Source organism: Notothenia rossii (genome assembly GCF_949606895.1).
Source record: "Notothenia rossii genome assembly, chromosome: 10".
Lineage (NCBI taxonomy): Eukaryota > Metazoa > Chordata > Actinopteri > Perciformes > Nototheniidae > Notothenia > Notothenia rossii.
Genome location: NC_136908.1, coordinates 61,230,882 through 61,247,320, shown reverse-complemented (window position 1 = coordinate 61,247,320; position 16,439 = coordinate 61,230,882). Strand labels below are relative to the sequence as shown.

At 45.0% G+C, this 16,439-nt stretch overlaps 1 protein-coding gene across 1 annotated transcript; it reads left to right on the top strand.

Moving 5' to 3' along the window:
* Positions 1-6,811: 6,811 nt before the first annotated feature.
* LOC307021878 (NXPE family member 3-like) lies at positions 6,812-13,257 on the top strand. The gene is given in 8 exon segments (XM_079654392.1): positions 6,812-7,013; positions 7,447-7,467; positions 8,278-8,733; positions 8,864-9,159; positions 10,948-11,018; positions 11,847-12,053; positions 12,124-12,464; positions 12,467-13,257. Coding segments are annotated over 8 exon segments (1,671 nt in total). The 5' UTR covers positions 6,812-6,932; the 3' UTR covers positions 12,665-13,257.
* Positions 13,258-16,439: the final 3,182 nt, after the last annotated feature.

The following is a 16,439-nucleotide window of genomic DNA, read 5'->3' as shown; positions in this document are numbered from 1 at the left end:
CAGGCCTGCCACCAACGTCCACCACCAGGCTCTTGTCCCCGTGACGTATGACCCTGAACGGAATGTCGTAAGGGGGCTGCAGGGGACCGCCGTGGGCGTCGTGGCGAATAAAAACGAAATCCGCCGACCGTAATCCGGGGGACACCCGGAAAGCTGGGTTGCAGTGCTGCGACGTGGTGACGGCTGCGAATGTCCCGGCGGTCTCCAGCAGGGAGGAGCGCTGCCCGGCCGCAGACCAGGGCACAGTCGCGGTGGGAATGAATAAGCGGTATGATATGCGGTGGTGTGGTGCAGCTTGACCCCCAAACCCACAGCAACAGCGTTCCACAGCTCCGAGGTGAACTGAGAACCGCGGTCAGACGGGGTCCCGAAGCGCGCCACCCACGTGCCGATGAAAACGCGGGCGACGTCGGAAGCTGACGTCGAGGCGAGGGGAACGGCCTCAGGCCAGCGGGTCGTCCTCTCCACCATCGTAAACAGGTAGGTGAGAGGGGGGAAGCGGACCTACGAGGTCGACATTGACATGGTCAAACCTCCTCTCAGGAACCGCAAAAAGTTCAAAAGGGGCCCTAGTATGGCGGTGGACTTTGGCCCGTTGACAGGCCACGCACGAGTCGACCCAGGACCTCACGTCCTTCCTTGTCGTTCTGCGACAACAACTTCATGGACGGCTTCCTACCGGGGTGGGAAAGAAGAAAAACGTAGAGACGTCACACTACAACTTTGCGCCAGAGTCACCGACCGTGACCTCCTCCAGGCGTAATCCCTTGACCGAGGCCTAGAGGGTCTGGACCCCGTGGTCAGAGGCCTGGTCAGCGCCCATGCCGAGGTAATCAAGGCCCAGCTGCACAGCTCCGATGACCGCTCTGAAGATGCAGTCCGCGACCACGTTAGCCTTGCCAGCGATGTGTCGTATGTCCGTGGTGTACTCGGAGATGTACGAAAACTGGCGTTGCTGTCGGGCGGACCACGGCTTGGCCACCTTAGACATGCAGAAGGTCAGTGGCTTGTGATCCACGAACACCGCAAACTCCCGGCCTACCAGCAGGAAACGGAAGTGGCGAGCACCGCGCCCACTGCGTAGTCAGACGCGTCGATGGTGATAGCGATGGGGGCCCTGTGTGACGGGTGAGCCAACATGGCGGCTTCGCTCAGGGTGGCTTCGCTCAGGGTGGCTTCGGTGGCGTTGAAAGCGACCTCCCTATCAGCCGTCCAGTCTATGGCCTGGCCAGGGGACTTTTCCTTGAGGGCCTCATACAGCGGGCGCATGGTGTGGGCCGCCCGGCGGATGAACCGGTGATAAAACGTCACCATCCCGAGGAACTCTCGGAGCGCCCGAGCTGTAGGCGGTCGTGGAAAGGCAGACACGGCCTCCACTTTCGACGGGAGGGGGGCGGCCCCATCCTTGCTGATGAGGTGCCCGAGGAAATGGATGGAGTACAACCCGAACTGACACTTCACCGGGTTGATAATCAGGCCGTGTTGGATGAGCCTCACGAAAAGGACCCGGAGATGTGCCTGGTGCTCTTCGGAGGAGGAGCTGGCAACCAGGATGTCGTCTAAATAGACGAATATGAATGGCATTTCTCTGAGAGCTGAATCCATCAGCCGCTGAAAGGACTGAGCTGCGTTCTTAAGTCCAAACGGCATACGCAGGAACTCGAAAAGCCCAAACGGCGTAATTACCGCAGTTTTGGGGAGGTCCGAGGGGTGCACCGGAACCTGGTGGTAGCCCCGCACCAGATCCACCTTGGAGAAAAACAGCTTGCCCGCCAGGTGTGCAGAGAAGTCCTGGATGTGAGCGACCGGGTAGCGTAGTGGCGTCATTAAGGCGTCACCACACGGTCGCCAGCCACCGGCTGATTTAGGGACCATGTGAAGCGGCGAAGCCCACGGGCTGTCTGAGCGGCGGATGATGCCCAGACGCTCCATGTTGACGAACTCCGACTTGGCGACTGCCAGCATGTCAGGGTTGAGCCGCAGGGCCCTAGCGTAGACAGGGGGTCCTTCAGTGTCAATGTGGTGCTCTACCCCGTGTTTGGTAGTGGCAGCGGAAAAGGTGGGCTGCGTCAAGTCGGGAAACTCACTGAGAAGGTGCTGGAACTTGTCACCCTGTGAGAGTGAGCTGGAGAGCCCGCTGAATGACGCCCCGCCGCGGGTACATGTGAACAAGGCAAACGTCAGTGCGTCCACTAGGCGGCTGTTCTTGACGTCCACCAGCAGTCCGTGAGCGCACAGGAAGTCTGCGCCGAGGAGGGCGAAGGAGATGTCAGCCGTGACGAAATCCCACTTAAACCGCTGACCCTCGAAGCACAGGTCCACTATCTTTGTGCCATAGGTGCGAATAGGGGTGTCGTTAGCGGACGTTAAAGGTGGGCCGTGGCCTCCACCGGCGGCGTCCTCCACGGTAGCCGGCATGAGACTCCGCTGGGCTCCTGTGTCACAAAGGAGTCTGCGACCAGAGAGGGTGTCCCTGATGAAAAGGAGCCGGCTGGATGTGCCCATGCTCGCGGCCACTACCGAGCACAGGCCTTGGCGTTTCCCGTTACCTTGTAGGTGCAGGGGGGACGGCACATCTTCGCTTTCGCCCCGTAGCGTGCCAGGAAGAACCGGTCGGCTTCTTCGGCCAAAGCGCGGGGCTCAGTAATAGCCATGTTAGTGAGTGCTGTCTGTACATGCGGCGGCATGTGCCGAAGAAACAATTCTATGAACAAAAAATGTGTTTGTTCCGTACCCAGCAGGCTGAGCATCATCTCCATGTGGTCAGAAGGCTTGTTGAAGGCTATGAATAGCGAGCAGGCGTCGGGCCCGTTCCGACCGTGACAGCTCGAAAGTCTTTAGCAGGAAAGCCTTGAACGCTGCATATTTATCCTGGGCAGGAGGAGATGTAATAAAGCCCACCGTCCGGGTCGCAGTGGAGCTTCCCAGCGCCGAAACAGCGTGAAAATAGCGTGCAGCGTCGTCAGTCACTCCGCGGAGGGCGAACTGAGCCTCCGCCTGAGCGAACCATGCAGCCGCAGATGTCTCCCAAAACTCCGGCAGTTTGAAAAAAAACGGCGTTACTTGCCATGCTCGGTTCAGTCTCAGATCCTTCAACGAGGCTTATGTCGGAGTCACCAATGTGGTGCCGAGAGACGGGAGTCGGAGTTGAGGTATCGAAGGTACGAGCTAGACTTTTATTTAGCATCTGAAAACACATGTAAACAACTTCATGCCCGGGAAGCGAAGACCGGCGGAAACAGGAAGTCCGGTTCACTAAAATGTCTGTGCAGAACAATACCCCAACCCATAGATCCGTGGGTGAATAATGTCAATCATCACAGTGTATTATTTTTAGGTACTTGCATTTACTTTGACTATTTCAATTGTTGCGCTACTTTAAATGTATCGAGAAGATTGACAAATAATCCGTTTTTTAAATCATGCATTCAAAACTGCAATAGAATATACATTGAGTAAAAAAAGTAATTATTATGTAGAAAGTTCAGTTTATATTCAACTATAGAATTATTCTTGTAAAAATAAAGGACATGTTTCTAATGCTGCAGGTAAGAGTGGCTCTAATAAAATGACTATCTTTTTCTAATTTATTCTATGATTACATTTTGTATTAACGTGGTGTTACGCCCAGGTCTAGGGGAACCTAGTCGCAGCAAACAATTGCACTCTCCCCACTCCCAAGAAATGGTCAATGACACAGGAAATCAGCTTTTTGAAATGTCATTTACTCCAAAAGAGGTGAGACAATCCCAACATAACAAACATAAATCGCCTTTACAGAGTATTCCTTAAACTTGCCTAACCAAAATAAAGTACAGGCTTCTTACCTAACTCCTACCAGTGAACAGGAGAAAAACAGGTTCAAACCAAAAAGGATTTCTCACTCCTAAACAAAACAAAGCATGTCCTCAAGACAGGTTAAATTAGCTTAGCTTTTATAAGGTACAAAAATGTACAACAGGGTCCGGTAAACGGTAACTTTAGCAACAGAGCAACAAACCAGATCTTCTACACCAGTGGTCACCAACCTTTTTAAGCCCAAGATCACCGACCTCGGCCTAGGTGAAAGGCGAGATCTACCTATTGCAGAATTGAGTGAAAAAGACGGCCCAGACAGTGCTTCCAATTTGAGCCCTTTTATATCTGGCTAATTGCATCTGAATTACTGTTACAATGAAGGCTCCATAATCAGCTCACGGCATATAGGCAGGGGTAAAGTGCAATTTTTTATGAGTGGGGGGCAGACCTCGCCTCCTCTAAGGGGGCCCTCACCTTCTCTAGGGGGGTCCTCACCTCCTCTAGGTCCTCACCTCCTGTAGGGGATCCTGGGGGATGCTCCCCTGGGAAGATTTATTTTTAAATATTGAAGTTGAAAGCATCAATCTGGTGCACTTTGAGAGCAACATGAAGAGATCTATGGATACAGCTCTCAGCACCCATATGAAACAGAACTGTAAACAGATTTACTTTTTCTTTATAATAATAATAATAATAATAGATTTAATTTGTTAGCGCTTTTACAGGTGCTCAAAGACGCTTTACAGATATAGTGAAGAGAAAAGAAAGGAACAACAAATAAATATATAGTTAAAGTTAAAGTCAAATAATACAAAAACAATCACACATTAAAAGCCAGATTGAAGAGGTGAGTTTGTGTGAGTGTTTTGAAGGTGGTGAGGTCGGTGCAGTCTCTGATGGGTTGTGGGAGTGAGTTCCAGAGGGAGGGGGCAGCGACGGAGAAGGCTCTGTCCCCACCAGGTCCGGTGATTGGTGTGGGTGGGGATGGATAGGAGGTTGGCTTCTTCTTTATGGATATTTTACAAATCACTCCCCTTTTTAAACTGTATTCTTGTTTTACTGCCATATAGTATTTCATACCCGTTTTTCATTTATTCTCTTATTGTTTGTATAACTATAATGATCATATGAAGGTGTGCCGCGGAAATAATCTTTTGAATAATTTGTGACAAAACCGTTCTAAACACTTTGAGAGTCCTTTAGCTCACCTGAGCCCCTCAGTCTGAGAGGAGAGCCCTCCTCCAGCTTGTTGTTGAAACAGCTCCTTATGTCCGTTAGTTCAGTTAGCTAACCAGATGCTAACATCACGGTCCCCGCTAGCACCGGTCCCTCTCCCTCCCTCTCTCCCTCTCTCCCTCTCTCTCTATCACACTAAATGCGCTATCGCCACACGCACACAGAGCCGAGCTTGAATGACAGAAGCACACGTTTATTTCCATGCAACTCTCTGATTGGTCTGGAAGCGAGCAGGGGGTGCGGAGCTCCCCTGTCTGAATTATTATTTGACGGTTATTGCTGCTCCCGCTGTGCATAATCTGTGTAATATGTAGCCAATAAATTCCACATTGTTGGTAAAATGATATTTTGGCCTGCCCCGAATGTTTTTTCTGTAGCCCCGGACAATTCTACCTCAATAATATAATACATTAACCGTGCTTTACGTGAACCTCATCAAGACACTAGAGAGGACGGCAGGACTGTAATTTCCCGTGTTCAGTGAATGCAACAGAGGCAAGACACCAGACCAATCAGAGAGTTGGATGGAAATAAAAGTGTGCTTGTGTCATTCAAACTCGCGGCTCTGTGTGTGTGCGGAAATAGCGCATTTAGTGTGTGTGAGAGAGGGGGAGGGAGAGAGGGACCGGTGCCAGCAGCAGGGACCGTGTTGTTAGCATCTGGTTAGCTAGCTGCACTAACGGACATACGGAGCTGTTTGTTCCACAACAAGCTGGAGGAGAGCTCTCCTCTCAGACTGAGGGGCTCAGGTGAGCTAAAGGACTCTCTGAGTGTTTAGATAGTTAACTTTAGTCTAAGTTATCTCAGTGGGTCTCAAACGGTTTGTTCAAAAATTATTCAAAAGATTATTTCCGCGGCACACCTTCATATGATCATTATAGTTATAAAAAAAAATAAGAGAATAAAGGAAAAACAATTATGAAATACTATATGGGAGTAAAACAAGAATACAGTTTGAAAGGGGAGTGATTTGTAAAATATCCATAAAGAAAAAGAACATCTGCTTACAGTTGTGTTTCATCTGGGTGTTGAGAGATGTATCCATAGATCTCTTAATGTTGCTCTCAAAGTGCACCAGATTGATGCTTTTAACTTTAACATTTTGAAAAAATCTTCGCGGGGGAGCATCCCCCCGGACCCCCATAGAGGAGGTGAAGTCCCCTCCCCACTCGTAAAAAATAGCATTTTACCCCTGCCTATATGCCGTGAGCTGATTATCGAGCCTTCATTGTAACAGTCGCGGGTTTACTGTGTGTTTGGGTGAGGGGAGTGCTTTTGTGCCTGCTCTATAGTGCCCGTAATAATGTTCACTGGAGTCCAGCACCTCAGCACCCCCACTCAAAATAGCTTCCCGCGCCTTGCCTCTGTTGCATTCACGATCACGGGAAATTGCAGTCCTGTCGTCCTCTCTTGTGTCATGATGAGGTTCACGTAAAGCACGGTTAATGTATTATATTACTGAGGTGTCTCAAATATACGTAAATCAAGTGGCACCTGCTAACGGGGTGGTGGATGATAGGTTTACATCTAAAAACGTATTTTTCAAACATTATTGTTTTCAAACGTTATTTTTAACGGTCCGCGATCTACCGGTCGATCGCGATCAACTGGTTGGCGACCACTGTTCTACACAGACCCGGAGTAGGAGAGGTCGATGAGAGAGGAACTGCACGGCTGAAGCTTAAATGCTCCTGTCTCTTCAGGTGGACCAATCAGCAGGTTGAAGGCAGCTAATCAGCTAACGGGCACCACCTGCTTGCTCACTCACACACACACACACACACACACACACTCACAGACGCAGGAGGAGGGGGAAATATCTACACACAAATGACATAACGACCCAATCCTGTACCAACGGAAGTGGTCACAGTGTCAGGCTGGAGCTGGACAATATCATGAAGGAATCATCTTTTATAGGAAGAACATGTTTCACCATCTTTCTCCTTCTGCTCATGGCTTTCTTAATATTCTTCCAGGTGAGAACTGTTATCTGGGATCACTAATAGGGTTGACTTATTGTGAAATGTTTAACATTAGTCCGATTGTTTTAGGAGACAGGCCCTATACAGTAACACAGACAAACACGAGGGCACACAGTTAGTGTAAGAAACAGATTATGTCTACATTAGGCTACACCTATACTTCAACAACAACAACAACAACAACAACAGCGCATAAATATGAGAGGATACATTTTTCTGAAATATAGGTACGAATTCTTCGCAAAATACATTCAGGTATTTATTCTTTACATTATGCTTTTATTCAATTGGAATAAAAAAGCATATTGTTTAATAAATAGATAATATAAAATAATAGATATAATAAATTCAAATTTCTGAACTGCAGGAATGAATTGAATTCCAGAAATGTTTTATATTTGGCTAAAACGAATGTTTCCTTTTTCAGATTAACGTATGGGACACATTGGTGAGTTATGGTTGGATTTGTGTTGTGCATGAGCCATCCACAGAGTATGTTATATATGTGAGTGTAGTGTGTTAGCACAGATGTTAAGGTGTCAGATTTTCTGCTCAAACCAACATTAAAGTGCAGGCATATGGAGAACAGATCATTTATCTATAATCAGATTTCAGTTCAGCGATAACGTCACTTCATTACATCCCATCGTAGGCAGGATATTGTGAATGACATTTATGAAACACCATAAAGATTAAGAAATAGAAATACCCAGATAACATTTATGTGGATAACATCATACAGAGGAATGAAGGGAAATTAAAATGTGACACATTAGACAAGCAGTCTCTTAAACATGAGTAAATAATCAACATTGCACTCAGTAAATCTGAAGCAAATAACATAGTGACACATAGAACATCATTAAGGAGTGACAACACTATTGGGACGAAAGAAACACAAGAAGACACCTACATGCACGGCAGCCAAAAAGCAGTCAGGACAGTTAAGAGAACCATCAATTTGGATAATGTGTTAACAAGGCTTAGATTAGGACATACTAGACTGAACAAAACATTACATTATTCATAAGGAAAACATCTGGATTCTAGGAACACTGCCAGGTTGAGGAACCCGTAGAACATGTAATTCTGCAGTGTGCCAAATACAGTCAAGAGAGAGAAACGTTAAAGACAGAAATCAGGAAGCCTGGAATGGAGCAAACAGTTCTCATCAACCCCCTGAACACATATTCATACATTTGCTGCATTTGTTTGACGTATCTACGTAAACTTCTCTCTGTCTCTCAACCCCTTCAAGTTTCAGCCTAAAATGAGCTCCCCCATCATCTACCCGAAAGCTCCTGCTGAACCTCCCAAAGTCCGCAGCATCTGCAACTTCCCACCATTGTCCCCTAAGGATGCTCTGGAGGAACGCCTGCTACTAGAATCTGTTGCTTGGCCTGAAACTCCTGCATTGCCATCTCCTCTTTCCCTGGAGCTGACCAGTGATCCAGCTCACAGCTCTTTCACCATTCTCCCAGCGAGAGGAGGAGGAGGGGGAGGAGGACAGTGGCACGTAGGGGATCAGCTGGAAGTTAGCATCGCCATCTCTGACTTCAAGGGACAACCCAAGAAGTCTGGGGGGGACTTTTTATTTGCCCGGCTGCACAACCTAACGCTTGGTGCAGGTGTAGCTGGGAAAGTGGTGGACCATCTCAATGGGAGCTACTCTGCTGTCTTTCCTTTACTCTGGGAAGGAGCAGCTCAGGTTGAGGTGATGCTTAAAGCTATCTTTTTCTTTGCTGTAGGTGTGTCATTTGTCTTCCAACTGATTACTCACAAAAGCAGAGTCTAGCCACCAATTGTACATTTTCAACAAAAACTCTTGTTTTCTACCCAATCAGGTGACGCTCGTTCATCCCAGTGAAGCTATCACAGTGCTGAACAGGTTGACGAGTGAACAACCTGACCGGGTATTTTTCATAAGCCTCTTTCGCTTAGGCTCACGATCTGAATCCACCATCTGTAACACCTGCCTGCGTCAAACCAAGCAGCCGATCTGCGACTTCACCGACCCTCGAACCGGCGATCCTTACTTCTGCTACAAGCCAAAGAACATGAGCTGTGATGCAAGGATCGCCCACAGCAGCGTAGGATACAACCAACCGCTCAAGGCCAAGGAGGACGAGCTATTTCAAGGGTAAGGAAGCAAAGAGACTGGTCATTTGTGTGTAGGGATGTCCCGATCACCTTTTCTTGCTCCCGATCCGATTCCGATCATTTGATTTTGACAATTTGCAGATACCGATTTTTCCCGATCCGATCTTTATGCAATGCATTAAGAGAAAAAAAAGAAAAAAAGCATTCAAGTTGTCCCTTAAGGTTATTTTTTATTTAAATTGGATATTCTATCCAACATGGATATAGCTTCTTTCTTTCACAGCAGCATTGGATCAGTTCAGTTGTGCAGCATTGGATCAAAACATAATAAAGCTTATCAGTACTCGTTAGCTTACTGCTACAATTAGACACTGCGCCCACTCTGCTGCCAGATTTGAGAGAAATAAGCAGGTCTATGAAAACAAGCCCCAAAGAAGCAACACATACATGATGTTCTGTCATTTGAAACCAAAACTAAGGCCTCAGGATGACTTTAAGACTTGAACATGGTCATTTTGTTTTCTAACATTGAATACAACATTTAAAAAAAGTATTTTTAATTTAAAAAAAAAAAAAATCCCGATCCCCAATTTTTTTTCTTCCGATCCGATCTTTTGAAAATCACGTGATCGGCTCCGATCCCCGATCACGTGATCGGATCGGGACATCTCTTTGTGTTACTTCTTATAAATACATACATCATGTGTTACCTATTTATCTCCTGGCTTGAAGTTTCAGAAGTTTGTCAGTACAGGCAGTTCAGATTAAAAGACAATATAAATGTAACCACTCAGTCTGAATCATAGTTGACCTTCATAAAAGAAATGCTTGATAGGATATAAATCTGGATTTTCTGTTTTAATTGTATAATGTTGTTTATCTGTACACATAACACACATGTCTGAACCTCCTCGGAGAAGTAACCTTTCTCTCATTCTCCCGGAGGTTCTTCTATTTTTTCCCTTTAATCCCTCAATTGTGGGGTTTCTTTTAGGGAATTGTTCCTTGTGCGCTGCGAGTGTGTGAGGACAGAGAGAATACACTCTGTAAAGCAAATGAGACAAATGTGTTATATTTGATCAATTCATAGTATTTCACTTCCAGCTTTGGTCAAATACACTTTTATTATCTTTTGCAAAATGTTATGCCGTAAGGCTTAGTTCTAAGGTGTGAACCTTCCAAGTTCACACGAGGAAAATGTAGGGTGGCAAAAGCTGCAGTAATATATCAACATAATGCAGATAAGACACAGCATGAAAAGTAGACCTTCTAAACTGTTTACCCCAGGTAACCTCACCTATAAAGCCCTCCACCATCTGGCCCCCCCCCCCCTACCTCACTGACCTCCTCATCCTCTACCAACCACCCCGGTCCCTCAGATCCACCTCAGCCGGTTTGCTCTCAATCCCCAAGGCCAAACTCCGGAGCTTCGGGGACAGAGCCTTCTCTGTGGCAGCCCCGAAGCTCTGGAACTCCCTGCCCCAAGACCTCCGTGAGTCTGAGTCCCTCACCCTGTTCCAGTCCCGTCTCAAAACCCACCTCTTCAACTCTGCTTATCCTTAAACCCGCCCCTCCCCCCTCTGAACCAACGTCCTCCTGACTGCTTTTCTGTTTTTGTTTTTGTTTGTGTTTTTGTTCTTGTTTTGTTTGTCGACCTTACTCATAATGTAAAGCGTCTTTGGGTCTAGAAAAGCGCTATATAAATCCCATTTATTATTATTATTATTATTATTATTCTTAACCCTCCGTGCCATTCCACAACCACATGTAGAAAAGCTGCGTTTGGGATATTAATGTTTATTGTAGTATTGTGTGTGCTTTTCTTCAGTCGTGTCAACTTGAAAGTCCGCATTTCGGCTTCAGGACCTGCCGGTGTCACTGTTTTACCAAAAAAGGAAGGTAAGGAATGCATTTATCACTGAATTCATGATCTCATGTGCTCCATGTACAGATGATGAAAGTGTAGGGGCAGAAAGAAACAAAAACTCTTTCTTTTGGGTGTCATTCTTCTGTTGCAGTGTCTAGTGTCTCAGGAGTAACGGCCCATCTACACTACAGGCATCAACAAATCTTGAAGCTGGGCGTGTCTGAAGCTTGGCGATTTTTTGCGACCAACAACCAATCACATGAATCTCCCGCCCCCGACATACAAAGCAATAGCGATGTTAAAACGAAGTAAACTGGATATAAACTCTCCAAACAGGCAAAAACCTACCAGTTTCACCCACTGCCTCTGCCACCTCCCTCCATGCCTGGTTCCTCCGGTTTGGATCCCGGTAAATAGTTCTCGTCGTAAAGAACCGGGTGATTTGCTACCGTAATATCTCGTTTGGAATATGAGGAAATGAACTGCGGTCTGGCTCTCCCAGCTTGCACGCGGTTTGATTGGCTGCGCTTGCACTGGCGGGATTTGCATAAACGGGATTTGATTGGCTGATGCCAAGCATCGAGCCTCAAAAGTTGAACATTGTTCAACTTTTGATGCCGATAGATGCTCGTGATGCTTGCAAAGCCATGCCATGCCCCCCACAATGCAGTTCGGCGAAGATTACAAATCTTCTACGTCACTCCATTCAAGTGAATGAGCGAAGCGTTGAAAGCATTTTTCGATGCCTCTAGTGTAGACGGGCCGTAAGGCCATAAAATGTTCATACATTCAGTCTATACCTTGATTTGGTTAAGGTCAGGAACAAACAACCCTCCTATTATCCTTCAACTTTCTCTCAGGTCAACCAGAGGTGGAGAGCAGCATTGTGAACTTTCAAGCCTCTGGCTATTACTACCAGGGTTTATGGCGAGCACTAGATGGCACCAAAGTTCGCCAATTCACCAACGCATCTGCCATCACTCAGTGTCTAAAAGGCAAAGTGGTCCACCTGTATGGAGACTCTACCATCAGGCAGTGGTTTGAGTTTCTCAACGCAGCACTACCAGGTAACTAATCAATAAAACAGTTTCATTACGTTCACACTGCATCTTAATCTGTTTCCTCTGATACCTTTAGATCTTAAGGAGTTTAACCTGGGCAGCTCGAGGCAAACTGGACCTTTCCTGGCCTTAGACTACGAAAACAAAATCATGGTGACTTTCCGCCTCCATGGTCCTCCTCTCCGTTTTATCGGCTCATTGAAAGACATTCGTTACATTGCCAATGAACTGGATGACTTGATCGGGGTTCCCAACACTGTTGTCGTTTTTGGCATCTGGGCTCACTTTGGTTCTTTCCCCATCGAGGTGTACATCCGGCGGCTACAAAGGATCCGCGGTGCGGTGGTGCGGCTGTTGGACAGGGCTCCAAAAACGGTGATCATCATCAGGACTGGAAACGCCAAAGCTTTGGCGCTTCGATCGGCAGCGACTGGTTCTCGGTGCAGAATGATAAGGTGCTAAAAGCCATATTTAAAGGACTGAATGTTCATCTGATTGATGCCTGGGAGATGGTCCTTGCTCACCACCTGCCAAACAACCTCCACCCACAACCTCCTATTATTAAGAATATAATGGATGTTCTCTTCTCCTACACATGTCCTCAAAAGGGCGGCTAGATAATAATAACATTATACATTTTATTTATCAGGCACTTATTCAACATTATGCCAAATGTAGTGTATATTATATTCTTTGCAAGCTCTTGCGGGAAACATAAAATGAGGTCGTGGACCAATTTTGGCCCCGCAGGCCTTGAAGTTGAGAGGTATAACAAATTATGATACCAGCCTTAATATTAAATTACATCCAACTTAACTTCAAAAGTCATACTGTATATTCATAAAAATATACCTCAGAAGATTTGAATGTGTTTTTTAAGGAACAGTAACCGGTTATTTTGATGATGGTAGGATGTTTATTGAAGTATTGGTGTGACACTGTTACTGTATCACACATACTAAACAATTAGTTTGATTTGATTTTTTTGTGTTTTTGTTCCCATTATACACATTGTTTGACTTTTACTTCTTCATTATTAATAATGGATTTAGATTCTGAGCCTTTAGTTTTTGATTTTGTTTTGTCTGTATTCGTCCTGTCTCAGTCCTGTCCCCTTTTTCTGTTCTGTTTGTTTATAACATTTTTTTTTAAAGTTCAATAAACAAACTGTAAAAAAATAAATAAAAAAGATGTTGTTTTGTCATCAGAATGACAAGTATTATATGAATGTTTACTGTTTCGTGCTTTTAGTTGTGGGTTGATAAGTATGAGTTATTTTTTTGGCGAAACCCTAAAAGGGTTATCATGGGTTAAGATGAATTCAAACAACAAAATACTTAAAACGAACAAGGAAAAAGGAACTGCCCCATAGACTTTATTTAGTAAACGGGATGGGATGTGTTGCCAACAGCCATGCAATCTTTCTGAATGAATTGTATTGCGGATTGACCTAAATCTAAGAAATAACAAATACTTGTGGGCAAAACTTCTTTTTTACACGATAAACTGTTGTGTTGTTTCAAAGATTATCAATTTGAATAGAGGTGCCACATCATTTGTGATCCACCTCAACCAGCCATACTGGTATTTACATTAAGTAAGTCAAGTTTATTTAGAAAGTGCTTTTCACAGACAAAGTCACAAAGTGCTTGACAAAACAATAAGACATCAACATAATGATCCATGAACACACAAGCCACATGTTAAGAAGTCATAAAAGCACCAGAACATAATTAAGACACAATAAAAACACAAAACAAAACTTACAAACAAAATTGAAAACAAGCAAATTAAAAACATAGTATAAAATGGAATAAAATCGAGCACACCGGTTACCCAAACGCCAGCCCAAACAGGAATGTCTTTAAAATAGTTTAAAAGAGTCAACAGTGTCCGCAGACCGTAGATGAGCAGGCAGAGCATTCCATAGTTTAGGAGCCACAGCTGCGAACGCTCGATCACCGCGGGTCTTAAGGTGGGTACGAGGGACAGACAGTACATTTTGCCTGTGAGACCTGAGTGGGCGGGCTGATGTGTAAGGATGAATTAAAGCGGCCACATAAGCAGGAGTCTGACCGTGCAAAGCTCTGTAGTTGAGAGTGAGGATTTTGAACTTAATCCTATAAACTACAGGGAGCCAGTGAAGTGATCTGAGTATCGGGGTAATGTGGGACCGTTTGTTTGACCGGGAGAGAAGTCTTGCAGCTGCATTCTGGACTGACAGCAGACGACCAAGGGCAGACATGCTGAGAACAATGCGTTGCAGTAGTCAATGCGAGATGAAATAAATGCATTGATAATAATTTCTAGGTCGGGTGTTGAAACTACAGATCTCAGTTTGCTAATATTTCGTAGGTGGAAGAAACAGGATCTCGTCAGTTGCTTAACATGGGTATCAAACGATGCAGATTGGTCAAATATTACCCCTAAGTTGCGTAGTTAGGAGTTGGCAGCAGAGGAATATGGTCCAATACTTTTCAGAATCAAGGGCGTAATCATTTCTGGTGCAACAACCAGAACCTCGGTCTTATCAGCATTGAGTTGTAAGAAGTTATCTGCCGTCCAGTCCTTAATAGCGCTAAGACATTCTAAGAGTCTATATATCCTAAAAGCCTCACTAGGTTTGAATGAAATGTGGAGCTGGATATCGTCCGCGTATAAGTGATAATGTTAAAACTGTTTATAATCTGCATGTCATAAGGGTAGCAAATATAGGGAGAATAACAGAGGCCCCAAGACCGAGCCCTGCGGTACACCACAGGACAGTGGAGAGGAGTCTGACACATAGTCTCCAATCGAGACGGTGAAACTTCTGTCGGCAAGATATGATGCAAACCAGTCTAATGCTATGCCAGATATGCCCACCCAGTCACGTAACCTCTTGATCAGGATGGTGGTCTACAATGTCAAACGCAGAACTTAGGTCAAGAAGTACTAACACTCACAATCACCCACATCAGAAACCATCAGGATGTCGTTAGAAACCCTCAGGAGAGCCGTTTCAGTGGAGGGCTTTTTCCGAAACCCTGACTGGAACTTATCGTAAATATTGTGCCTCTCCAGTGCAGCAGTGAGTTGGTTGGTTGGTCACGACCTTCTCTAGAACCTTTGAGAGAAAGGGTAGTTTAGATATAGGCCTGTGGTTCACGGGCAAGGTTGGATCTAAGTTAGTTTTCTTTAATATGGGCTGAATAGTGGCATGCTTAAAATAGGAAGAGACACATCCTGTAGACAAGGAAGTATTAATAATAGCTGATACAGGACTTCAAATGATTGGTAAAACTTAGGGGGGGAAATAGGGAAGTTGGTATTACATCCAGGGGGCAGGAAGATGGCTTCATTCTCCTAATTAAATCCATCAGGTCTTGTGAGTTGATTCAAAGGAGCCATTTCACAGCATTAACATCTTTGAAATAATTGAAAGCTGAATAACTTTGAAATCTTTTGACATCCTCAGTCCATGATTCAGTTCACATATAGAAAGAGTTTCAAACATTTCATGCAGCAAGTGCTGTTAGGTCTGTGTATATTCTGGGCTCGATAGCCTGGTATTTCAATTTTCTGTTTGTGGTTTGAACAAAATAACAAACGAACAGAAGTACACCGGCTGAAATGACAATGGAAATGCTGAAAAAAGCAGTATATCGCTTAACTTCCAGCTCTAGGATAGGGGGGTTCCTACGAATCCTAATTCCATTGAATTTGGGACATCGTGTAACGCATTATTAAAAACAGAATACAAAGATTTGCAAATTCTTTCCGACCTATATTCAATTGAATACGCTACAAAGACAAGATATTTATTGTTCAAACTGATAAACTCAATTTATCAATTTTTTTGTGCAAATATTCACTCATTTTGAATTCGATGCCTGCAACATGTTCCAAAAAAAGCTGGGGCATGTATACTACTGTGTTGCATCACCTTTCCTTTTAACAACTGCAGTAACTCACGGGAGGCTTCTTGAGAGCATGGAGGATTTGATTTAGTTTCTGTCGGAACAGAACTGTGGCCATTTCTCAATCTCGAGGAAACTGGCTTCCAAGACAATATTTCAAGGATGCTACGTCATCGAGTGCCGCCGAAAGACTGTTCCAATCTCCAGCATACTTGGAATTCCACCGAGGCCGCGTCCTTGGTTTGGGGGAAATTTCGAGGCTGCACATGGGTAGACTTTGCGTCCTTCAAATGCCCACAATGCTTTGCGCACCCTAATACCAGACTAGACTGTTTTAAGTAAAAGTACTGCATCAAGATTGGTACCTAAGTAAAAGTATATAATAAGGATAATGTACTTAAAGTATTTGGAGTAAAGAACTCTAAAAATATGTTTATATTTTAAAGCAAAAGCAGCAAATCGTCACATTTAAGAAGCTGGAACTGTGAAATAT